Source organism: Anser brachyrhynchus, assembly GCF_964034855.1.
Source record: "Anser brachyrhynchus genome assembly, chromosome: Z".
NCBI classification, from domain to species: Eukaryota; Metazoa; Chordata; class Aves; order Anseriformes; family Anatidae; genus Anser; species Anser brachyrhynchus.
This window is the reverse complement of record NC_137697.1, coordinates 60,455,414-60,479,188: the sequence shown is the minus strand read 5'-3', so window position 1 is coordinate 60,479,188 and position 23,775 is coordinate 60,455,414. Positions and strand designations below refer to the sequence as shown.

General features: G+C 36.6%; 1 protein-coding gene across 2 annotated transcripts in view; it reads left to right on the top strand.

Moving 5' to 3' along the window:
- Window positions 1-18,929, top strand: part of PRDM6 (PR/SET domain 6) — an 86,785-nt gene extending 67,856 nt beyond the window's left edge. For both annotated transcript variants that reach the window (XM_080574892.1, XM_080574891.1), the window contains 2 exons: window positions 2,870-3,046; window positions 9,978-18,929. In XM_080574892.1, coding sequence (XP_080431018.1) covers window positions 2,870-3,046; window positions 9,978-10,092 — 292 coding nt within the window. In that variant the 3' untranslated portion in view covers window positions 10,093-18,929. The remainder of the gene's footprint in view (window positions 1-2,869; window positions 3,047-9,977) is intronic.
- Window positions 18,930-23,775: the final 4,846 nt, after the last annotated feature.

The following is a 23,775-nucleotide window of genomic DNA, read 5'->3' as shown; positions in this document are numbered from 1 at the left end:
CAACACATCATTGCAAAAACCACCTGTGATGAACAGTGTTTTTGTCACTTTGTCCCTTCTGCCTGTAGCCTTCTAAGATCACCAGAGATCACCATCTTAATTCAGTGTCCCAATGCAGACAAAGTGATGGCAGAAGACATGATTGTTACATCAAAGACAGACGTGCTCTGCCCACGTCAATGTATTCACTAAACCACTCATTGCTCATGTCCAGTTGTTCTGCACCACTTTTTTTTTTTTTAAAGTATTGATTTTATTTTCCGTCAAGAAAAAAAATTCTGAACACAGTAAAATGGTTACCAGAGGAGGGAAAAAAAGGAAAAAAAAAAAGACAACTTTTCTACTTATTGAAAGTCTTTTTTTTGCTCTTGAAAAAATAGTGTAGTATCCAAAATTTGTGAAAATTTGGCATATTTTGAATCTGTCTACTGTATAAATTAGATATGGCATTTTTAAATTGTTATAGTACTTCAATGCCTATATAAGCTTTCCTTTTAAAATGAGCTGTTTAATATGTCATACATCTAGCCTGAAAAAATTACTTATTCTGCCCACTTCATTCTTAATCAGAATCGCATGTGTATAAATTGGAGAAATGTATCTGCCAAAAGAGTAGGTTAACTTCTTTAAGAGCTGTTCTGCCAAGACATGGATGAATGGAAAAAATGCAGTCTAAGTAATCTAATAATAGGTAATTTTTTACAGGGCTCTTTGTCTTGAGCATCAGCCAGTGAAATTTATTCTGAGTATATTAATATCCTTTGAAAACAAGGATATTTAAACTCAAAATTTATTTTGAGCCAGTGTAGGTGGTAAAAAGATCTTACTTGGTATCACAATGTTCACTGATAGCAGGCTTGGAATTTCAACAATTTACATGCAAGTTACAGTGTGACTTTTCAGAATATGAAATTAATCACTTTGACTGTTAAAAAAGAAAGAAAGAAAGAAAAAAAAATTAATTGGTTTTATGTAGTGTTGTATCATTTATTGTGGTAGCTGTTAAAAATAGATAACCAGAGGCTAATAGATGTTAATGGTCCCTTTCACTATTAAAAAAATCAATGTTTCTTGGATACAGAATATCTTAATGTGTTCTTTTTCCTTAAAAGTTTTTGATTTGAAAATGTCTAAACAAATAAGTCTGCATTCACAAATCATCTTTGTTTTACCAGCACTTGAAATTTCATGTCAACTTTGATAAATATTTTCTGTGCAAATTAACCATGCACTTGCAGAGAGAAGACCAGCAAACATATTACTGCTTGTCTTCCAATAAGGAAAACAGATATTCAGTACTTACTTTTTTTTTTTTTTTCCTCTTTAAAATATTATTTTGCATATATTCATATTTTTAAGGGCTGTATCATCCAGGTTAAGTAACCTATCCATAGGTTTTACATATTTCTTTCAAACTTGTTGGAGAGCAGTTAGATTTTCAAATGTAAGTAATTAAAATTGTAAGCTATTGAGTTATTGACCGATACTGAGCTATTAATCAAGCTAAAAAATTCTACAATCAGGGTTCAGTGCTCTGAAGCACTGTAAAATAATAGTATTTGTGTTCAGTGATGCAAGTAGCCACAATTAAGCAGTTCACTTGACAAATGAGATAGTTCACTTTATTTTGCACTTAATTGAATTGTACATGCTTGGTCACCATTGTCCCCTTCTCTATAGTTTTGGTTTCTAGCCATTTAAGCATACACATTTATTAAAGAGAGAGCAATTAAGTTGGTGGTTGCCATTGGCTCTTGAGATGCAGACATCAAGAGCTGTGTTTAAAATGTTCTACAGGGTAAATATCCAAATCCCACCCCAACCCTCTCCCTCTCCTGGATTTTTAGTTTCCTTAACAAAAAGTTTGAGGAACATGTAGGACTCTGTCACTAACTTATATGAAATACGAAAAGAAAAAAAAATGTAGTATGTTGATATTAAATCACTTTTTACAAAACAGAAATATATAGATACAGTTTCTTTATACTTAATTTCAGTTAGCACAGGTATTTGCATTTCAGAAGTCCTGTCTCACTTTGCTGTCTTGTATTCTTTTCTTTCCGTGTTTACAGTGTGTTTGTTATGATTCTGAATTTGTAACATCTCAGTCAGGTTTGTTTGTTTGTTATATTTGTTTTTAACAAGCTGTGATGTTGAAAACCTAATTTATGGGTTCCATTTCAAGATCAAATAAAGACATTTTCAGTCTGGGTGGGAGAAACCTGTTAATTAAATTAAAATATTTTCAATAGCAGTAAGAAAATAGAAAATAGAAAAGAAAATTAAAAAATTGTAAACAAGGTGGTTAATTTTTCCAATGTCTTTCATTGCAAATTTGATCTCAAAAATAAAATAAAATAATAAAAATAAAAAATAAACAAAACAAAACAAAATAGATTCCTCCAAATCAGTATGAAGACTTTCACTACAAGCAGTTATAGAATCCCTGTTGAACATATTTGCAACAACCAGAATATTTGTAAGTAAGACTATAGCAGGCACCAATAGTCAGAGATCTTCCTAAGCCTCTTAACTCTGATGTATGAGGAATTTTCTGTCAATCAAACCACTCTGAGTTTGGGAAAATAAGCAAAGCATCTAATGTGTAGTGCTGGTTCACTAGCTTGCTGAATTCTGTTTTATGGGCCATCGCGCCCACAGACTGTCAGGTGATTCCTGCGCAAGTATTTTACATTTGCTAAAGAAGTCATGAAGGTTTGGGTATGTGTCTCCCAAGAAAACCCCAAAGAACTGCCCCCGCAGCTCTCTTTGGAAATTCCTGGGAAGACCAGATGTTCCTGCCCACGTCGTTTTTGACTTGGGATGACAGGGCTCACTGACAGCGTGGTGTTTCCCTTTCCCATTGCAGGCCCTACCAGTGCGGCCACTGCTCCCAGTCTTTCTCGCAGCCATCGGAGCTGAGGAACCACGTCGTTACGCACTCCAGTGACAGGCCTTTCAAGTGTGGCTACTGTGGCCGGGCCTTTGCTGGTGCTACTACACTCAACAACCACATCCGGACACACACTGGGGAAAAGCCCTTCAAGTAAGTACTTGAAGCCAGCAGCATTTGCCTGCTGTGATTAGAGAGGGAAGCGCATAGCTGCTGCTCACTAGCACCACCAGTCTGCACCAGCACATGGGAGAGGCTGTCAGGAAAGCCATGGCCAGATAAATCCATTTATGTTGCAACTAAAATCAGAATTAAAGGTTTGTTTTCAGGTGCCTTGCAGGCCCAGAGCAATTTCCTGTCCTCTGATGAGAATTTGATTGTTTTAATTAAACAACAAGCTACTGCCAGAGAACCATAGCTGAAAATACAGTGAAGATTGGGACAGGCTATACTGCAAGAAGGTTTTAGGTTTCTCTGAGGCAGAGGTAGCTGGAGTTTCACATGAGAGCTAATTTGGATCTGGTTAAATATGAGGATGGGGAAGGAGAAGGGGAATATACATCTTTTTTTTGGCCTCAGAACCACTGCATAGAAAATGCAACTCTGCCTTCTGGCATAATTTTGGTCAGATTATAATAATAAATTGTTAGTGTTTAGCTATCCAAAATATTTTTAAAAAGGAAACATTGCCTGATCAAGACTTTTTTAATTAAACAGACTCTGCTGACTTCTGCAGTTTCTGTTGATTGAAATTAAAGTCAAGCAGACATCTGAGTCTCAAAAGCTTTCTCTTCTCTACCCTCACCTCCAGCAACAGCAAAGCTGATCCAAGTCATTACTTTCTGTTATGCAAGGCTCTGCCTACCCAACAAGAGATATTCTCCAAGGCGGAATGCACCTTTTCTATATTTGCGTCTGTGTCTTTACTGAACTGGCAGGCACAAAATTTATGTTTACTGTAGCTGGAACAATCCCACTGTGGCAGAAAAATAATATATCAATACCAAGGCATGAAGTGTTGATATCACTTCTTTGAAAACTGCCTAGAAGAAAAGGGAGTAAGTGTAGGAGAAGGTGAGCCTCTCCCAGCTCGCCAAGGACTGCCTGTCCCCAGTTTACTTTTCTCCCTTTGTCTTTCTTTTCCACTTTTGCCGTACTGTGCCCCACGTCTGGTTAGTGTAAGCAAGCTCGGCCTTGGGGCCTGTCAGAACCCCTCATAACAAGCTCAGCAGTGATATGGGTGCTTTGCCTCCATATATGGCTGAGAGGAAGTGTGGCCTCGACCGTGTCTGTGCTGGGGGCAAGGGGACAGAGCCCGGAGACACACTCCACATAGCCAGAACAGAAGAGTTTGCATACCAGAAATCGTGGCTGGGAGAGCCCTGTAGGTGGCAAAACGTGGAAACGTGGAGCATCTCAGCAAGGACTCCACCAGAGCCGGTCTGCTGAATGCTGAGAGCCCACGGAAAGTCAGCCAAAAATAGTGAGAGCAATCAGATTGATTTTATCTAGTTGCTGTGTAAATAGATTTTAGTAATTAATGGAAGAGGTTTCCGGGTCAAAATGGAAAATAGATTTCTTTTAATGTTAAGGTGTTACTTATGTGTAACCTTGTTGACTCCACTTAATTTTTTTCTTTAACATTCTGTTTTTGTCATGTTTCCGATAGATCTGCTATTTTGCCCCATTTAGAGTCATTATTTTTCCCCTTTAGTTTAGTAGTTTTTCCCCTTCTCCAAAATAGTCTTGACTACAGTACAATGTCATCTGTGGGAAAAAAAAAAAAAAAAAAAGTCTTAATATATGTACTACAATTAACCAGCAATCTGGGATTTGTTTGTTTGTTTGTTTGTTTCACACTGCTTATGCTGAAGTATTTATGTACACTGGGATGTATCTGCCTTTTCTTAAAGTCACAGGTTAGAGCAACAAAAAATATGGGTGCTTTGTATTGCTGCTTTATGATGCATGTAAATGGTGTAATTTATCATTCTTTTAGGGTTTTATTTAGTTCCTTCTTTAAATTCAAGAAACAACGATTCCACTTTCTCTCTGGAAGACTCATTGAAACATTTGGAGTAATATGACTAGTAATTTCACATGAAGCTAAAACTGGAGCTGCCATTCTTCCTGTCCCTGGTAGTCAGATAAGGGGATGCAGATGCCCTGATCCTGCAAGCTGTTCAAAGGGCAGATTTGCCTCCCATGGAGGACTGCTTCTGTTTGGGGGAGGAGAGACAGAAAACTTTTTCAGAAATTGATCCCCTGTCTCTGCTGGAGCAAAAAGATATAGCTGCAGCTCACCTTGGTGTCTCCTCTCCATTTAGATCCTCCTTTCTAAGGGAGAGATCCCAGACCTCGTAATAAGTAAGCTTAGGAAAAAAAATAGTAAAATAAAATAATAAATAATATATATATATATATCAAATTTTAGTAACAGGAACCATAAAAGAGACAAGTAATATTTCTATATCTTGATCATGAAATTTTTGTTTACAAAGGGATTTTGAGGTGTTCTATACTTCAGAAAAGGTCTGTATTCATGGCAAGGTACATACTTGTATTAAATAACACTACTACTATTAACAAGAAAGACCATGCAGGGAAAGTGCTAAATTACTTAAATTCTAGCTAAATTGTTTTAAAAATAACAGGCATCATTTTAAATGCATTAGTAAGTTCAGTTTCATGGGTGAAAATGGGCAGCCAACCGAACAGTTAATGTGCATCTTCTGTGAATGGAATCTCAGTATTTCTAATGCAGTAAGACAGCTGTGTTTGTAAGTGGTATTTGGACAAATTATAGTGTGCATGGATTAGGCAGGCAATGTCAAACACTGAGTGTATGTTGTGAGCGTATTGTTTCAAAGGTACATTTGATAGAGGGTGAAAGTATTTTAAAATATTTCAAATAATTTCTTATTTAAGAGTCAGTCTGTGATTGGTTAAAAAGTTTTAGATGTGAGATGACACTTTCTTTGTAGTTCCTAGTTAGCTTAGTACGTATGGTGGAAGACTTTTCTATTTGCTTTTTCTTATAGATAACAATGCTAAGTGAGGTTATCTGTAGTCAAAGCTTTAGTTGCATTGCCTAGACTGCAGGTCCAGTTAGAAGGGATTTCTTTTCATGTCATCACAAGCTATCAACTCACCATTGCAAAGTTTTTGTGTATTCTTATCTTACTGAAGACTCCACTATGGCTGCTAGTGGCTGGAAACAAAGCTCTCAAGCAAATTAAAAGGTAGGAGAAAAAGGGAAATTATTGGCTATCCTCATTTTCTTAAATTCTTCCCCCTCAGCATCTCCTATTTCAGAAAAATTAAAGGTTATTTAAAGGACCTGCCTGCAGAGTCAGGGCTATGCAAACATGTAATTTTCAGGAGTCAACCAAAAATAATGGGAAGAAAGATTCTGTCAGGTTGGGATAAGCCAGGTGTTTTTCACTTTTCTGACTGAAATGCAAAATTGTGGAACTGTCATTTCAGACTGAACATGAATGTTTTACCTGCAGTGACACCTCAGCTTCCCCCCCCCCCTTTTTTTTTTCAAAACTCTTCCAAATTACTTTAAAATTTAGTGTTAAATGTAATTCTTGAATAAAATCTTACAACATTTTCAAACTATCCAATGAGAATATTTTTTTCCTAAAATAGACCCTCAGTGTTTTCTTCACATGAAACCTTTCACAGAGGTTGACATAAACTTGGGAATTACGCAAATCCTGATTATAATTCTCAGTGTCAATACTGTAAAAACACTATAAAGCAAACAAAAAGACCAGCGAAGGCTAGTTAACCAAACTGAGAAGACCTGGTACCTCAAAAATCCCCTAAAATATTGATGTTCATGTTGTTTATGAATTTAAGAGCCATTTTGTTCACTACATCCCCTCAAACAAGCAAATCGTATAGAGAAGCCTTATAGTAGAATGAAGTCTTGTGTATGATGAGGCTGACTGTTGTGGTACAACAGTGCTGCTTATAAATAAATGAAGGCACGTGCACGTTGTAAAAAATGGTAACATGGACCCAGTTGTCACTGATGTCATCTAATTGTGTGAGGAGTTTTAAATTGCTTCTTTGAATCTACCTTGTGGCTGTTTAAATTATTCCCAAATGCCATCAGATGGGTTAAGTGGAAATCAAGTGGCCACTGAGTTAATGGGTAGTTTTATTACCAATACTTGTATTGGTACTTGAGGCTTAATCAAAATTTTGGCATTAGCCTAAGAACCAGGCTTGGGCTCAGTCTCCGTGATTACTTTTGTGAGCTCCTATAGCAGAGGTGGACTCTTATTTCCTTTTTTACTCTTTTGGTTGCTATTATATCTTCCAGGACAACGTTAAACATATGTGGCTTGTAATACAGAAACACTCATGCACAAACATGCGTGCACATGCTACCCAGACTCATAGACATGGTTACTGAGGTAGTTATTCTGCTACAATAGGCTGGGAAAGGATGGTTTTCAGAGGGGAAGTATAATAGTTCAGCAGAAAGAATATTTTTGGATTTCCTCCCATTCCCACCTGCTGCGAGGTAGTTATGATGAGTGAATGCTCTAACACAGTTGTCCTCACCTTTACAACCAGCTTGTATCTAGCAGCAACTTCTTTGGGTCACATTGAAGAGAGGAATCGGGGAGCTAATACCAGTCCCCGCCTGTAAGCCAAATACTTATATATCCAAAACCGTAATCCTTAATCACATCCTTTGCAAGTGCCTAGAAAATACCCTGCACCTTAGGTACTGTCTGAAGTATTACCCAGATATATGAGAGCTAGGGTAGAGCTAGGAGAGTTATATGCCTTGCCAAGGCTTTATTCTGAGTTGTATAGTGTAAGTTGTATAGTATAAAGACTGTATAGTGTAAACAGCATGGCCTGACCAACAGCAGAGCTTGGTATGCATGTCTCCTCTGTCCAAGGGCAAATGGCTGTAGCAACAGATTTATTCTTTTAGTGTCTCTCTAGCACCATGATACATCCTTCTTGTCTCTATCTGTATGAAAGTGTACCAGAACAGCCTTTAGCTTGGAAGGTAGAGCACCATCACCAGTAGAAGCTAGTGGATAAAGGATGGGAACTAACATTTTTAAGGAGTGCAGTGAGCCCTGTTCCAGAAAGAGTAAGGAAGTGTTCATGGCCAGTGGTTTTACTGAGTAGCACTATGTCTTTTGATAACCTTATAGTCTTTCTCTGATTCACATATGGCCCCTAGATGTCCTGACACGGTATATTGCATTCTTTTGACCCAGCACTTGGAGGTCAGCAGTTGCCGCACCTGATTTTGTAGGTTACTTTGAAACTGCACTGCTTACAGCTTGGTTAGGCAAGAATCCAAGCCTCCTATTACTCAGCAAGGAAAGCACTTGTCTTTGTAGACATCAAAATAACAAAACTATCAAGTTCAAGTAGATGGCAATATCTCACCCAGACAAAGTTAACCCCCCAGCCTTAAAATTGATTCTAATGCCTCTGTGATATATATATATATGTATATAAAAATAATATAATAATTTGCAAGTTTGTCAGGCAATGAAAGGTAGTATATTTTGACACACTAATCCAGTAACTAATCAGTTTTCTAATAAACAATCAGCAGTACACTAATGTGTCATCAGCACTTCAGGAGCTCTGGAGAGTGGATGATCTGCACATAGACGTTAATGAATACACCAAAAATCATTAAGTAATCAATACTTCTGAGTTATTTTCATTGAGCTGATAGGTCTGATACATTAAAGCTGACATTTTACATTTGTCAAGATCACAGTGCAGTTTTTAACAGTGGAACAGGCTACTAAAAATATTCCATGAAAGACGATCAAAGAAACACAACTTTAAAATGTTGACATTTTAGATTGGTACAGTAACTTGGATGAATGAGTCTGTAATGTCTGTGCTAAGTGCTCCTGAAACAGAACTTTCTTACTGAACTTCACTTGAGTGAAGAACATTCCATAATTATGCATATGTGTAAATATCTTTCTTTTTTTTTTTTTTTTGTAAGCAGCTGGATCAGTGACAGTTCACTTTCTATAGCTCATATCATATGAATATTAACTAGCTGAGTCCATTGTTTTTCTCCTCCTTTGAAGGTGAAGAATTCATCATAAAGATGCTTTTATGATAATCTGCTCTGAAGATAAAACATCACACAAGACTGTTAAATCAAAGGTGGCTTTTGGAGTGAGTGCCATACAGGAAGGATCCACTGTATCTGTATTTGCAACTCATCAAACACCTTTATCTAGTGTTTGGAATGCAAATTAAGAGGATAGTATTTGGGGAATTAGATACGATAAATTCCCTTTTGTAGCAGAGAAAGGGGATTCATATCCCCCATCCTACTCCCTCAGAAATTCAATAGCTTTTTTAATGCATTCACATGTTATTTTTGATGGAGATTATAGCTATCTAAAGAGAGGACAGGGTAGAAAAAGAGAAGACATAAAAGACAGTGAGGCCAACACTGGTGGTTGGTATGAGTTCTTGCTCAACCCACAAACAGCGTGGATGTTTTCAGATAATTAAGTAACTAACTCTATATGTGGCTATTTAAAATGAACCCCAGTGCATAGTCAAATCAGATAAACAATGAGTTTTCTCTTGTTCTAACACTAAACGTTATTGCTCTGTGATTTCTCTTCCTCAAATAGGCAATTGTGGATTTTAAATTAGCAGAAGGTGAAATTCTATTTGTCATCAATTTCTCCGAGGGGTTACAGAGCAGAAAACTGCAGACAAGCTGCTTCTTTGATGGCTCACTCCTAAAAATCTCTTTTTGTTCTTTATCTATTTGAACTGACAGTGATCAGAGCTACAGCAGGACAGGCCTCTCTGGAGAAATCACCTTCCCCCTGTCTATTGACAGATTCCTCTGTTCTGAACCAGACAGGCCTTGTCCCATCATAGGCATCAAGGTCTTGGAAGTAGCCACCAATTAAACCTCTTGAGCCAGTAAAATCTGAAGCCACTTTTGAGTGTCTGTTTTGATTAGGCAGGATGAGACAAAGCCCATCACCCCCATCCCCCCCCAGAGCAGCTCCCTGGTCTCAATTTTCTCTCTTGCCTTCACCAGGTGCGAGAGGTGTGAGAGGAGCTTCACACAAGCCACCCAGCTGAGTCGACACCAGAGGATGCCCAATGAGTGCAAGCCAATAACAGAGAGCACAGAATCAATTGAAGTGGATTAACTGATTGACTGGTTGGAATTAAACTGCAAGGAAAGTCATGATTAAATGTCACGGACACTTAAGCAAAACCAAAGATTTCCTCTGAGCAACTTTCAATCAGTCCCAGAAAACCAAAAGCAGTAATAAAATAAGTAAGATGTTAAGAGATATTGATCCTGGCGTGAAAGTGAGACCAGGAAAGAGATTATTTATTTATGACTGGGGATGAGTCTTATTTCAATTGACAAGTTACTTGGGACTGTTAACATTTCAAGTCCCACCATGTATTGCTTTAATTCTAAAAGCCTTTATAACTGTTATTTAATACCAAAGTGAAGAATCTCAAGGGTTCTTCTGCCCGTAGTTCTGCCCGTAGTTATGACTGAGAATGCACATGGACTTGTTCATCGTTGCACCTTTTTTGTAGCATGATTCAAAAGACCCAGATGTAATCCTTAGATTTAGCTGGGCTGGGCTAATTTGATCTTGACATGGCTATAATAGAAATCAGTGTGTGGGTTGGGAAGTGATCAAGAGCTATATCTGGGTCAGTGTCAGCCTCCTCAGACCAAAGGGCATTTCATTTCCATAGTCTCATGCCTCACACTGTGTGCACTTTTTCATACAAGTAGTTTCATTCAACAACATTGCATTGGTACAGACATTCTTGAGGTGTTGGGTGGGGGTGGGTGGGGAAATAAAGGAATGTTGTATATCTGCAAATATACATTATGTAAAGAAGCCAGTAGTAAAACTATGTTAAACTAACACAGCTCTCAAATTCAGTCTAATGGGTTTGAAAGAGAGTCTACTAGCAAATTGTATTATGGGGAGCAAAATAGCAAGGTAAAGTTTATAAGTTTGGGTGATTGATTTAATTTCTTGCTTGTCTTTAGAAAATCTAATCAGAAATCCAAGCTATCATCCATTGATATTTTTATTCTGTTGGCTTGGGTCAAACTGAAAATGCTCCTGTATTAGGTGAAACTTTCAACATTCTTGGGCTGAGCTTCAAAAAAAAAAAAACTAAATCTGAACTCAGATACCGTGTAAAAATCTTGGAGGCTTCATAGTATTCACTTTCATGGAGATTTGTCTGGTGCTGTTGTGAATAAAAGGAAGCCAAAATATTCCAGACGTTAATGAAAAAAGCTCAGATGTTGTTACATTGGTTGGATTTAGCAATTTTCAGTTACAATGGCTTTTTTCAAGCTTTTATCCTTGATTTACTTCAGATTTCATGATTTTGTCTAATGAAAGAATGTTTTTCACTTTTAAAGACCAGCAGTGTTTATATATTGATTGTCTCAATGCTAGAGATGTAGTTTGATAAAAATGCAAAATACCAAAAAAAAAAAATAGGAAAAAAAAAGGGCAAACTGTTCTGAGGTCATGTTATGTCATGAGGTAAACTGCAAAATAAATTTGGTGAGATTATAGGAAGTAAATCAGATTAGTTCACTTTTACACCAATACTAAGGTGCTGGGTGATTCATAAGGGCTCAGTTCATTATATCAGATATTTTTAAAACATTTAAGGGGAGGATTTTAAATGTACAGGAAACTAAGTATTCAGTTCTGTAAAAGGCTAGACAGAATAGCTACAAATTTAATCACACATTCAGACTATTTATGAATTTTGCAAAGAGCTCAAGCAGAAAAAAGAGCATACAGTAAAGTTCAAATACATTTAAAATGAATTTAAAATCTAAGGCATCCTTACTTCAGGATGTTCTTTTATTATGTTGCATAAACTACATAGCAGAGTCTGGAGTTTCCAAAGGTTTACAGGGAATAACTTCAGGAGTTACCGTTTTTGTGTTTGGCCATTAAAAATGTAAAAACACTGTGAAAAAAAGTGATTCTTATTATTGGTCTATCAAGTACCAGATTATCTTATGAAGAGGCTTTTGCCTTGTGAGTTTTTCAGCTCTGTTACTCAGTGGAGTGATATGGGGATTAAACAATTCAGACATCACTTGCCTGATTTTATCCTCCAAGCTATGATAAATTCTTAGCGACTATATAAATGTGTTGTTTTTTGATTTTGTTTTCTGTGTTGTGTTTTTTTGTTTGTTTGGTGTGTGTGTGTGTGTGTGTGTGTGTGTGTATGTTTTTCTTTTAGGTACAAGGAAGCATGGGAACCTGGGTAGGAAGAATGGTAACTCAAAGGTGACTATTTGAACATTATTATGTTCCTAGCAAGGCTAAAAAAAAAGAAAAAGAACAACTACAACCTGATCCACAGCCTTTCAAACCCTATCTCTTGGTAATTCACACCTTCCCTTATTTTGAAGACTTAATGTAAAGAAACGCCTTGGTGTGTCACCAGGTTTTAGTTAACATTTGAGCAGTAGCTATGGATCATTGCTGCAAGCAAAGAGATGTTCCCACAAAAAAACAGCTGAAATAGAGTTAAGTGGGAAAAGAGATATGTCATGCTCTGAAAAGCAGATGCAAGCTGTGTGTTAGGTCACTGACTTGTGCTGTTGCGTTATCTAAATGTACTCTCTTGTTCAGGAAGGTAGTTAGTGGTAGTGCAAACCACTCAGCCTCTTGCAGAGAGGGACTTATATTTGAATCTGTAATGCAAATTGCACGTAAGTATGTGCTTACTGATATGCCAAGTTCCCTGCTGAATACAGATAGGCTTATTCATATGTTTTTAATTAAGCATGTGTCTAAGTGTTCTCCTGAATGGGCGTGAAATAAAGATCAATTATTTCAAGATTTTATTGGATTTTTTTTTTTTAAAGCACCAGAGTGGGATTTCTGCAGAACTTACATTTTCTTCCAAATAATTCTTTCTTGTGTAAATCACAATGTTGTGCCAGATTCCTAAGCACAATTTCAATTTTTGCATTATTTTATATATGGCACTTTCATAGCAGAGTTGGCAGCATACAAAAGCAATTCAGTGAAAACCCATGATTTCATAGTAGGTTTTTCTCAAGTAAAACATTTGGCATTTGGTTACAATATAGCAAACCTAAAACTAGCATGAACAATCTAAAATACATCCTAGATTTGGACTAAACAGAATCTAGTTCCTGTCTGCACTTCCTAAATGTTGAGTGAGTTTCTGCTCACATATCAATGGAACAACCATACATTTAGGTCTATTATGATTACAGTATCTGTTTGCACACAGTAAACTAAAGCAGTAAGTATAGTACAATTATCTTTAAATTTAATGATTATGTGCTTCCCTTTTCAGAACTTCTGAAGCATTTGGCATCTCTGTTTTGTAGCCTGGTAAATAAATACAAATGTTTCATTTTTTTCCTTTTTTTTTGTTGTTGTTTTGTTTTTGTCTAATCATGAACATATTTGAAGTTGTATTTAAAAATTACGTCAAGTTCTAATTTTGTCCAGTGTGTGGAATGAAATTTTTTACATTCATAAATTTATTCCTTTCAGAAAGACATTAGGTCCTTTATGAACCTGCAGTTATATACTGTAAATATGGTCATTTTAAATACAAATTGATTGTCTTCCTGAGAAAGAAAACCAAGCTGAGAATAATGTGATAATTAAAACACATTACATACTAGAAACTTACAAGCAATGGTGTATACATCTGTTATTTTCTTCTGATAACATCATCTCTCTTTTAGTTAATATTTATTATCTGTATGATGCCATTAAGCTATGTGATGCTGTTTTATAGCTGACAAAATGATGTAGATTCTGAAGACTAAATAGGTGAATGTCCAAAAGTAAGTCCTCATTTGCTTTTGAGAGTTGTCAATTGCTATGACTTTTTATTTTATGCTATTTTATTTTTAACTTACTATTAGTGCACTCTTCTGTTCCATCCAAATTCTTTCTGTGTACATGTTTCCAGAAAATAAAATGTTCTGGGATAACATGAAGTATTTCTTTTTACAGTTTGTTGAGTTTTTGGAAGTTTTGACATGATAAACCGATCTGAAAAAGTGCATAAACACGCCCAATAGATGTAGAGTATGCTGAAGGGGTCCTCTGTTGTAGTAAAACAATAATGACACTGTAATTAGAAAGGTAAACAGCTTGCTTGCATTTTTTTTTTAATCCATAAAATTGCATCTTTTTTTACTGCAAAGGACCAATTGAGTCATGCATGTAGCTGTATTCTTGTGATATAAACTGTAAAGATTACATTGTGTTTAAATGAAAATAACATGCACACATTTAAAAAGAAGACAAAGACATGTAAATATATTTGATTAATAAAACATTTCTATTACCCTATCCTAAGTCTTTGTTTTATGTTAAGGTTAGCTATGGAATTTTTTGCATGCTATGCAGAAAAATGTATGCTTAAATGCAAGTGTATTGAAGGTATCTTCAAATAACGACAGTACATTGTTGTGGTGTTCACTGAGTTTCCAAGAGGGCTGCAGCCTGGATGTTGCAAAATGATTTGCAGTGATAATAGAGAGCAAGTTCAGTTTTCTTGTGTCTGGAAGGTATTCTAACACTTCTATTGATGTAACAGCAAGAGAATAGTGCAGTTATATGCTCAGCCATATTTTGGAATTTATATGTATAGGTTTGTGACACAAATCATGTCATACTGTAACCTGTATTTTCTGTTCTGCATACGGAAGTGTGTGTTTTTATGGTTAACAGCCCGAGTCTTCTATAGCTACCCAAAGCCTGATTTACAAGGATCACCATCTAGTGGACTGAGACAGAATTTCAAAACTCCAGTTGTGATATTTGAGCTCATTTTTAAAAAATCATTCTAAAACCAAAGCTAAAAGCACTTGCCATGCTCCACTGCAAGGAACCTTCTGTGCCTTTTGTAACATTATTTCACTGCCATTGTGTATGTCAAGGAGCAGCGATTAGTACACTAAGTCACCCCTTGTTCCACTTGAAAAAATACCACTTGAGTATGAGAAAAATATGTCAGTTTCTGTCATTTTTCATGTTATATGACCTTTTACATAAGCACCAGAACCACCACGGTAGAATAATTGCACAAAACTACTGTACTTGAGAAAATACTCAGGTAAATTGCTCGGCAGACTGCCTGCTGGTTTGCAAGTAGCAAGGATAGTCAATCATTTGGGGCAAGTTTCTATACATGTAAGGAAAATTCTTTATAACAAAAAATTGTATTGAGTCACGCTGTATGAGATTATATCGCTAAACCTATGTAATCTGTCATGAGCTAATGAGACACAAATGTCTAAAGGGGGTGGCGGGTGAAGTCCTTTGGCTAATGGCCCAATCTGTGATATAAAATTATCCTGGGGTCCACCTTCTTGCAAACATTCTGGTACATAATTTAGAAGGGGTGAGGCTCAGGTCCGACAATATTTCTCTTTTAATTCATTTACTGAACTTTTTTAGTTGGGCTGAGGGTTGGTAGTTAGGTACCTCTTACTTCACTTCAGTGATGTACTTCTTACTTCACTGTATGTATCTGAAATCTGGAGAATGTGAGATCTGAACTATGTATATCACTGAGATTTGGAGGTCATCTGCAGTATTCAAGTACAAGGTCACCAGCCAGGACCCCAGGGAAGAGCTGGTTTTGATGTTAAATTGTTGGGACTTTTTTCTAAACATGGTGGACACTTTCTCCCAAACATGTATGTAGAGATGAGCATTTTTCAAGTCACGGCACACATTATTTAGGTGGCTTCTTTGGCACCACTGAGCATCTGCTAGTTAAAACAAGTCCAGTGACTTCAGAACACAACAAATCGAAGTTATACTTGAACTGCTAACACACAGATAATGCTGCACTGTCATGTCCATGTATTTAATGTGTGTTCTCCCAACCTCATACTAGCTTATTTTTCTATGTGGTAAAGGGCAATCAGCAAAACATGTTGACACTTAACTTGGTCAATTCCATCTTCTATGGTTGTAAGGGATCCGTTAGCCTTCTATGGTTGTAGGCGATCTGATAACCTTCTGGAGTAGATTGATAATATAGGGGGGCTTAACATACCCTGTGGAGTATTGAAACAGAATACCAACAAATGCACATGCCTAAGAAGAGTATCTATAGACATCAGTAAAAATGTTCTTTGTCTTTCTCATCAGTGTATCTTTGTGACCATCCTGAGGTAGTCAAAAGATAGAAGTATATAGCTTCCTTGCTCTAACTCTGAATCAATTTCATAGGCATAAAAACAACTAAGAAGGCCATTGATAGCTGGACAAAACAACAGGTGGTTTCCCATCCATGAGTAAGGCCAAGAATAAACTAATACTGTAGAAGATCTGGATCTCCAAACATAATTGGAATCTGTCTAAGAACATGGAAGGAAGAGGGAAGTATAGTCTATCAGAGAAAGTGATCAAAATCTTTGCACTCCATACATAGGTCTCATATTTGAAGACTGCTTTGACAAAATATTTTGGTTTATTTTATTTATTTTATTTTATTTTATTTTATTTTATTTTATTTTATTTTATTTTATTTTATTTTATTTTATTTTATTTTATTTTATTTTATTTTATTTATTTTATTTTATTTTATTTTATTTTATTTTATTTTATTTTATTTATTTTTAATACTTATATATATATTAATTACAGGTAACATAACTTGTGAGATTCCCACAGTCAGTGGAAGCAATGTTAGTAAATCCTAGGCCATCCTTTGTAGCCATAGCTGAATCTTTCCAGCTTTGCTCCAGATGTCCTCTATTCCACCAGCCAAAGCAGATGATCCATACCCATACTCCCTATGGATTTAAACTTTTTCCAAACTTTACTCTTCTCCCTCTCCCCCTCTTGGCCCTCATCATTTCCATCTATTATACTTTCATTTTTCTCTTCATTTTCCTCTTCCCCTCTCTGACATTACTGCATTCAATCATTCTCCCCATCTCTAGAGTTCCTCCAAAAAAGATTGCAAATGACTAAAGAACTTGTATTTGTTTATACTGGCACAACAAGTCACAGAAATACATTTTTTTTCTCTATAATCTCAGCCTCAATAGAATGAGTCAAACTATAACAGTCATGCAGAGACTACAACCTGGATTTTTTTTTATTTTTTTTTTTTGCGGGGAGCCAAGAACATTTTAGCCTACAGCACACGCTGCTAGTGAAATATTCTTCTGGAAGCTATTTAGATTTTTTTTTTTTTAACCTTTTATTGGGGCAAATGTTTTGTTTGTTTGTTTGTTTGTTTTGTTTTTCCCATAGCATAAAAGGTAATTAGATAGCCAGTAAACTGAAAATTTTGTATAGAAAATAGTAACAAGCAAATAAAAAACACCCCACAATTAAATGTTTGTACTGAGCCGTACTTGTCTGTTAGTCTGCCCTTGTCTTTCTTCACTTTCTTTTTTTTTTTTTTTTCCTTTAAAGCATAAAAAGCAATTTCTTCTGCTTACATGTAAGATCTTCAAGAAAGGGGATAATATATTGCTGTAATACTGCACAATAGTTCTGCACAATGAAATGCAGCAGCAGTGTCTGATCAGTCAGTGATAAGAACACCATGTAGCTCCCATCTCAGTTTCTGAAATTGCTTATGTGATGAAGATATATGTTCCATGAAGAGGTAGGCAGATACAACTAAAAGCAGTATCTGATTCATTACCATGGGGTTGTTTAACTTGTTTTTATTTAATAAGCTAATGAAAGAAAGGAGGTTGCACTGTTCTTTAATGGGAGATAAGCAGATCTGGGAAGTTTTAAGCTCTGAAGAAGGTAGAAGAATATTGCATCTGTCTTTCATCTTACTGGCAATTCTTTGCTCTGTGCTAATAGTCAAGGTCCTAAATAAAGATATTCTTCCAAGTGCACATTATTAATAAAGGTTGATTGTCATTTTTCCATCTGAGAGTTTATTCTCTAGAAAAGTACAGGGATTGCCTGATATGCAAAAAAAAAAAAAAAAAAAAGCAAACACACACACAAACACAGAAAAAATATGCCAAGAAAACAAAGAAATTGGGATTTTTCTTCCTTAACTTCAAGCAAAAAAATAAATAAATTTAAATGTATGCATAAAACGGGCCATTCTGTGCATGATTCCTCTTCTTCAAGAAGTCTTTTTCAACTTCTGAGATTTTAAGAGAACATTCCTGCCTAGGACTAACGACTTGAGAAAAAAAAAAAAAGTACCATTTGCATGCTCCAAATCATGGATATCCATAGCTTTTAATGGTTAGTTCTACTGTGTAACCTTTGTAATAACATTGTTGATTTTTAAATTATTCTTTTATTTATTTATTTATTTATTTATTTATTTATTTATTTTTACTGTAGGTACAAAGGTCATATATCTCTTTCAGTCTTGCATGGTCATATGGTCTTAATTCTCCTTAAGTCAAGTCTTAATGAAGGTACTGCATTGTGCAGTTTCTCATATGTATTAACAAGTCATATTATAGACAGCGGAAGAATTTTAAGCCATATGTACCTTTTCTATTTCTTCTCTTTGGTTTGCCAGTACCTTTCTGGTTTAGGATTTTCCTGTGCTGAGTAAGGTTTCTAGCCAGATTCTTTTTTGCCACCACCCTGAGTACAAAGGCAGTTTGCCTGCAAAATCTCTCAGCAGACTCATGGCTACTTCAGTGTGCTTTTAGATTTCCCTCAGAGGTAAAACGTCACAAATCTGCTTCCATTGCATTGAAGGACAGACCTCTTAGTATCAATAGATCATCAAATAAAAGTAAGTTAAGCAACCCCATGGTAGTGAACCAAACATTTTTTTCATTTTTATCTGCCTTGTTCTCTCTTTCTCTTGTTATGTTTACCATCATTTGAAACATAGATTTCACAGACTGCAGAAGAGAAAGGGAGTCTACAGTACTGTTTACATGTGGTTAATCTTCACTCCTTTGTATGGTTCATTGTTTTGCCTCTTGCTCACCTTTGAATGTGCCATTAACAGAGCAGGTAAAATGGCAACAACCAATACAAATTTCCATTTTGAATCAGGATAATGGCCTCAGTAAAATATCACACCATAAATATATTAATATAGTAATGCTATTAATAATTATCATTTTCCTAAGTGCAAAGTAGAGTAGTCACTGTACAGGTAAATATCTTTAATCCATGCAGACTTTACATACATAGTATTGTCATATAGTACTGTTAAAATACTGGCTAGCATGTACCTTGGAGTGATAGCTTAATTTTTTTATTTTTTTGGTGGGGTTGAGGGAGAAGCTGGGTTTGTTATCCACAAAATGCTCAGCCTAATCAGCCTACTTAGTGAGGCTGAGAAGATGCAATCTATTCCCAAATCTGTCACAACCAAAGCTGTAGTCATTTAAAATAACCAATCCAATCATCCAGCTCTTGATTGTTTGATGTTCTTTCTGGCTTTACACTTTTGATTAAGAGGCTCAGCAAAGAGGTGAAGTTGCAGAATAGCAAAGGGTTCCTTGACCTAAAGAACTTGAAGTCAGCAGGTCACTTATAGTGACTGTGATTTATTGAACAATAAACACAGTGTCTCCAAACCCTTTTCTTTCCTCACTAGCCTATTTTTGCAGTCATCATATTCTTGTTCAGTGGATGCACGGAGAGAACTTCTGAAAGATTATTGAGTCTTGTATATCAAAAAGAAGGTATCCACGATTCTATCTAACTGTAAAAATGTATTTTAATAAACCGCGTTCTCAGAAATGGAATGAAGTAATAACAATAATCCATTAATTTTACAGACATTACTGAAGATTTTTAGCATACTCTACTATGAGAAAGAAAAACACTGTATTTCATTTTGTTAAAAAATAAAACTTCAGCAGTGATGTTCTGTGAAATTTTAGTTGGAAGTTAAAAGCATTTTTTCTTGTGTAACATTTTATTGCTTAGGTCATGTGTGTAGCACAAGAACTACAGTTTATAACAAGGAAGTATATGCATGGTGGTTTTTTGAGCTAAAGTATCTTTTTTGGTGAGTAACATGAAGAAGAAAATAACTAAACGAAAGAGAAAGCAACAGGAAAAAAATCCTAATTGCATGGAAATGTATGTTTTCATTACTTTCAGTCTTGGAAATGTAGTATGATTTATAACAATTTTAAGAGATGGCTTTGAAGCACAAGAAAATAAATCACACTTTACTAAAGACCTAGGCCAGATTTAAGCAATCAAAATCTATGATGATTTTTGTACTATTTTTGTCTGACACATTTTTCTTAATAAGTGTCTCCTGTAGCATACAGTCTTGCTGATCTACGTAACTCATGGGTGACAAGCTCTCTCTGTGTCTGTATATGTACACATGCAGGCATTCATTCTCATTCTTTCTCTAATCTTTATTAAGTCTTTCTTCTTCCAAGGATGTAAATTTTTCATAAGTGAAAAGAAAATGGAAATGGGAGAGAGGAAGGTGATAAAGTTGAGTGTTCGTAAAAGTAAGAGAAACTTTCTACCAGGAAATCTTACTGCCTAACTTTAATAGACTTCAGCAGAAGAACATGTGTATGTCACACATAATTTTTTCATTAAAATTACTTTTCAGATAAGTGCTTCATTTGTCTTAGGGTTCAACATACTGCATTTTGCCTTGCATTAAATCAAGGTAATCTTCCACATGATAGATCATCTGGCTGCTGTTCTTACACACAGTAGTACTTGGGACTTCTTGACAGTCTTTGCCCTACGTTTAAAATTAAATGCTCTGTAAAGGAATGAAAAATAAGCCTCTTCTAACCAAAACCTTTCCAAGAGAGTCAGATAATTTCCGTTCTGTTCCTGGAGGTTCCACCCAGCACACGCTACATTTGGAAGGGTCACTGCACTCTCTCTGCACTGCCGAACCTCCCTGGTCTGGGGGCTCTGCTGACACTCAGCAAGCTCCCATCTCTAATGGATACCAAGTGGACTGGAATCTTTCCTAAATCTGAAACTTTCAGAGGAACAGAAAGTACAGGAAGAGAAACCCCACACACTGCTTTGCATCCCAAACCCAACCACATTAAAAATGGGCTTACATATAGATAAACAAAGAATGCCTTCAAATGCCAATCATCTAACAAAGACAATGGTGTTTTCAGCGAGGAACTGTAACATTTCAAAGCTCCAGCTTTCTGTTTATTCGTTTACTTGCAACAGTGTTTTAAATTAAAGCAGCCTGGTGCAGAAGGCTGGTAAGCTGGGGGCTGGCTCCACATTTCATGCTGTCTGGTCTTTTGGGGAGGGGCTGTTTGTTTTCAGTGCCCACACAGGTCACTACAGGTATGCAAAGTCTGGGAGGAAATGTACCCACCACCAGTTTGGGGACCACTTGTGTGACATAATTTATGTTCTTAATGCTCTTCCACGGTACCTCTGTGTTTCCAAAGTTTTAACACTGTTAGGAGTAAATGATTTCTTTCCACTACTGCTCAAAGTGCCAGAAGGCAGGAGAAATTTAAACACAACTAAGATCAACATTGTGAGTTTACTTGGCCTCCACATCTAGCAACATAGCCATAAATTTCTTAGGCTTCTTATTTAAGAATTTAAAAGGCTCTATAGACTTGGAAAGGTTTCTGTAACAATACCTCTTTTATACAGATTAGAAATGTTGGAATTCCCAAGGGCTGCACTTTGCATTGTATGTGGTCAGAGGGTCATTGTGTGACCAAGCACTTTCCCATGTAGGTGCTATTTCACTGTTAACCACCGCAAAGGTGACAACATGGAGACACCAAAAGCAGCAAGGAACAGCAGCATTTCAGTTTTGAAGGCAGTACTTGTAGGTGTGTTCTTGCTTAGGAGAAGTTTTTTTTGTTTGTTTGTTTGTTTGTTTGTTTGTTTTTTCTGTTTAAGCTTCAGATCCTTTTGTCTTTGGAGTTATTTTCACTCATTGTCTGCTTGGTACACACATCTAAGAGCCTTTTGACTGACCTCGCAAGACAAAAAAAAGTGTCCCAGCAGAAGAGGGACACTGCCAATGGCAGGAGGCAACGGGGTCTCATTTCTGGTTGGATATTTGGTGCTCAGAGGATCACACACGGTTCACATCATGCTCATGCTGGCCAGAACTGGTTGCAGCAGTCAGTCTCGTGCCTGTGTCAGTGTGGAGCTCAGTCGCCCAAACACCGCACAATTACCTCACTGCAAATCAATACAGTCTGTATTGCTGCACATCATACAACTAATGATGTTGTTCTGTGGTGTCTGTGGTAACAGGCAGCCTCTGTGGATGGCCAACTAATAACAGTGGGTTAATTCTATCAAAGAGCTCTTTATTACAGAAAGTCCTTGCAAGCTGCTTTACCCCCAGTTGGATTACATTTTCCTCCTTAAAAAAAAACACACTGTGGTTGAAGTTAGTGAAGCGTTTTTCCTGGGTTGCATATTATGCAACATGGAAAATATTTCTCAAAGGATCCACTATTGTTTGCTGCGAGTGGCTTAGCCCCCTAAGGAAAGATAACGCCAGGCATGTGGGCAGTATGAGGAGCGCTTCATCAGTGCTATCAGCAAATGAAACATCAGCAGTGACTCTTTTTTACCCCCACAGAAGACAAAAGGAAAACTTGTACTAAATGTAGGTCAACCTTATTATTGATATTACTAGAATTTTATAACCCCTTTTGTTATTGTTTTCTCAATTCCTGCTGGTGCACTCTCTGTAAGGAGTGCAGTCCTGCAATTATTAGACTGGTAATATATTTTACCTATGGAACACAGAAGTTTAAAAAAAAATAATTAAAATCCCTGGTATTGCTCCTTTCCTCATCCCCCTGTGCTTTTAGTGAGGTGCAAGAGAAAACCAAGCCATAGGGACATTTTTTGTGATTACGTCCCCAGACTTCCTGAGGCCCAGATGCAATGAAAAGGTTCAAGCTACAGATACAGAAAAGCACAAAGATTGTCTAACAGCATCCATTAATTTCTTTTGCCCCAGTGGCATTGACTTCAGTCTGAGCTTCATGAGTCATCATTTATGATCTCAGTAATTTACTGCAATGGGCATGAGATGTACCACAAAATCAATGAAAATGAAGGCAAATTCAGAACTAAGATCAGGGCTTGTAAGTCACTAATGTATGAAAATGATAGAGTGAGAACTGTTACATGGATTCCTGTTGGCCTCAACTATCCATGGTATAACTTACCCAAGTACAGTATGCATAGCTGTTACTGTACACGAATCAAGTTGCAGTCTTTGCAGAACCACCTGGCCTCCTTGGCAGTTAAAGACGAACTGCAAATCAATTATGAAAATAGAGTTCAGTCCATATTTATAGGCTGAATGTCCCCACTAGCCAGGCTCTAGGGGATTTTCAGAACAGAAATACATTTCAGCTGCTCCTTTATGCAGTTCTTTTTTCCTCTGTGAAATCCTCTTGATAATATCTGGTTCCCTGCAGATATTTCAGAACACAGCATCCTGTGATACCATGAACACAATGATCTGAAGAGTAACACTGACGGCCCCTGAATGTATTATATCAATGAAAAGTGCATCCAGGAAATGCAGAGTTTCACTGTGAAAAGGAAGGCACATGGCCTCTGAACAGGTTGCCTCTACTCGTCATTCTGTGGGGTCAGTCTAGCATGATGTTTGGGCCTCATTTTCAGATAAACATAATAACAAGAAGAAGTTAAATCATGAAAACCCCATGAAAATCATACATTATAAGTGTTTCCTGATTTTCCTATTACAACGAACTGGTGATCAAAATAGAAACATCTTGGATTCATCATTAGTAACAGAAAATCAGCAGCCATGAGGAAAAGGACTTGTACATCTGCATCCCAATAGTATTATTCATCTTGTCCAGGAAAGCT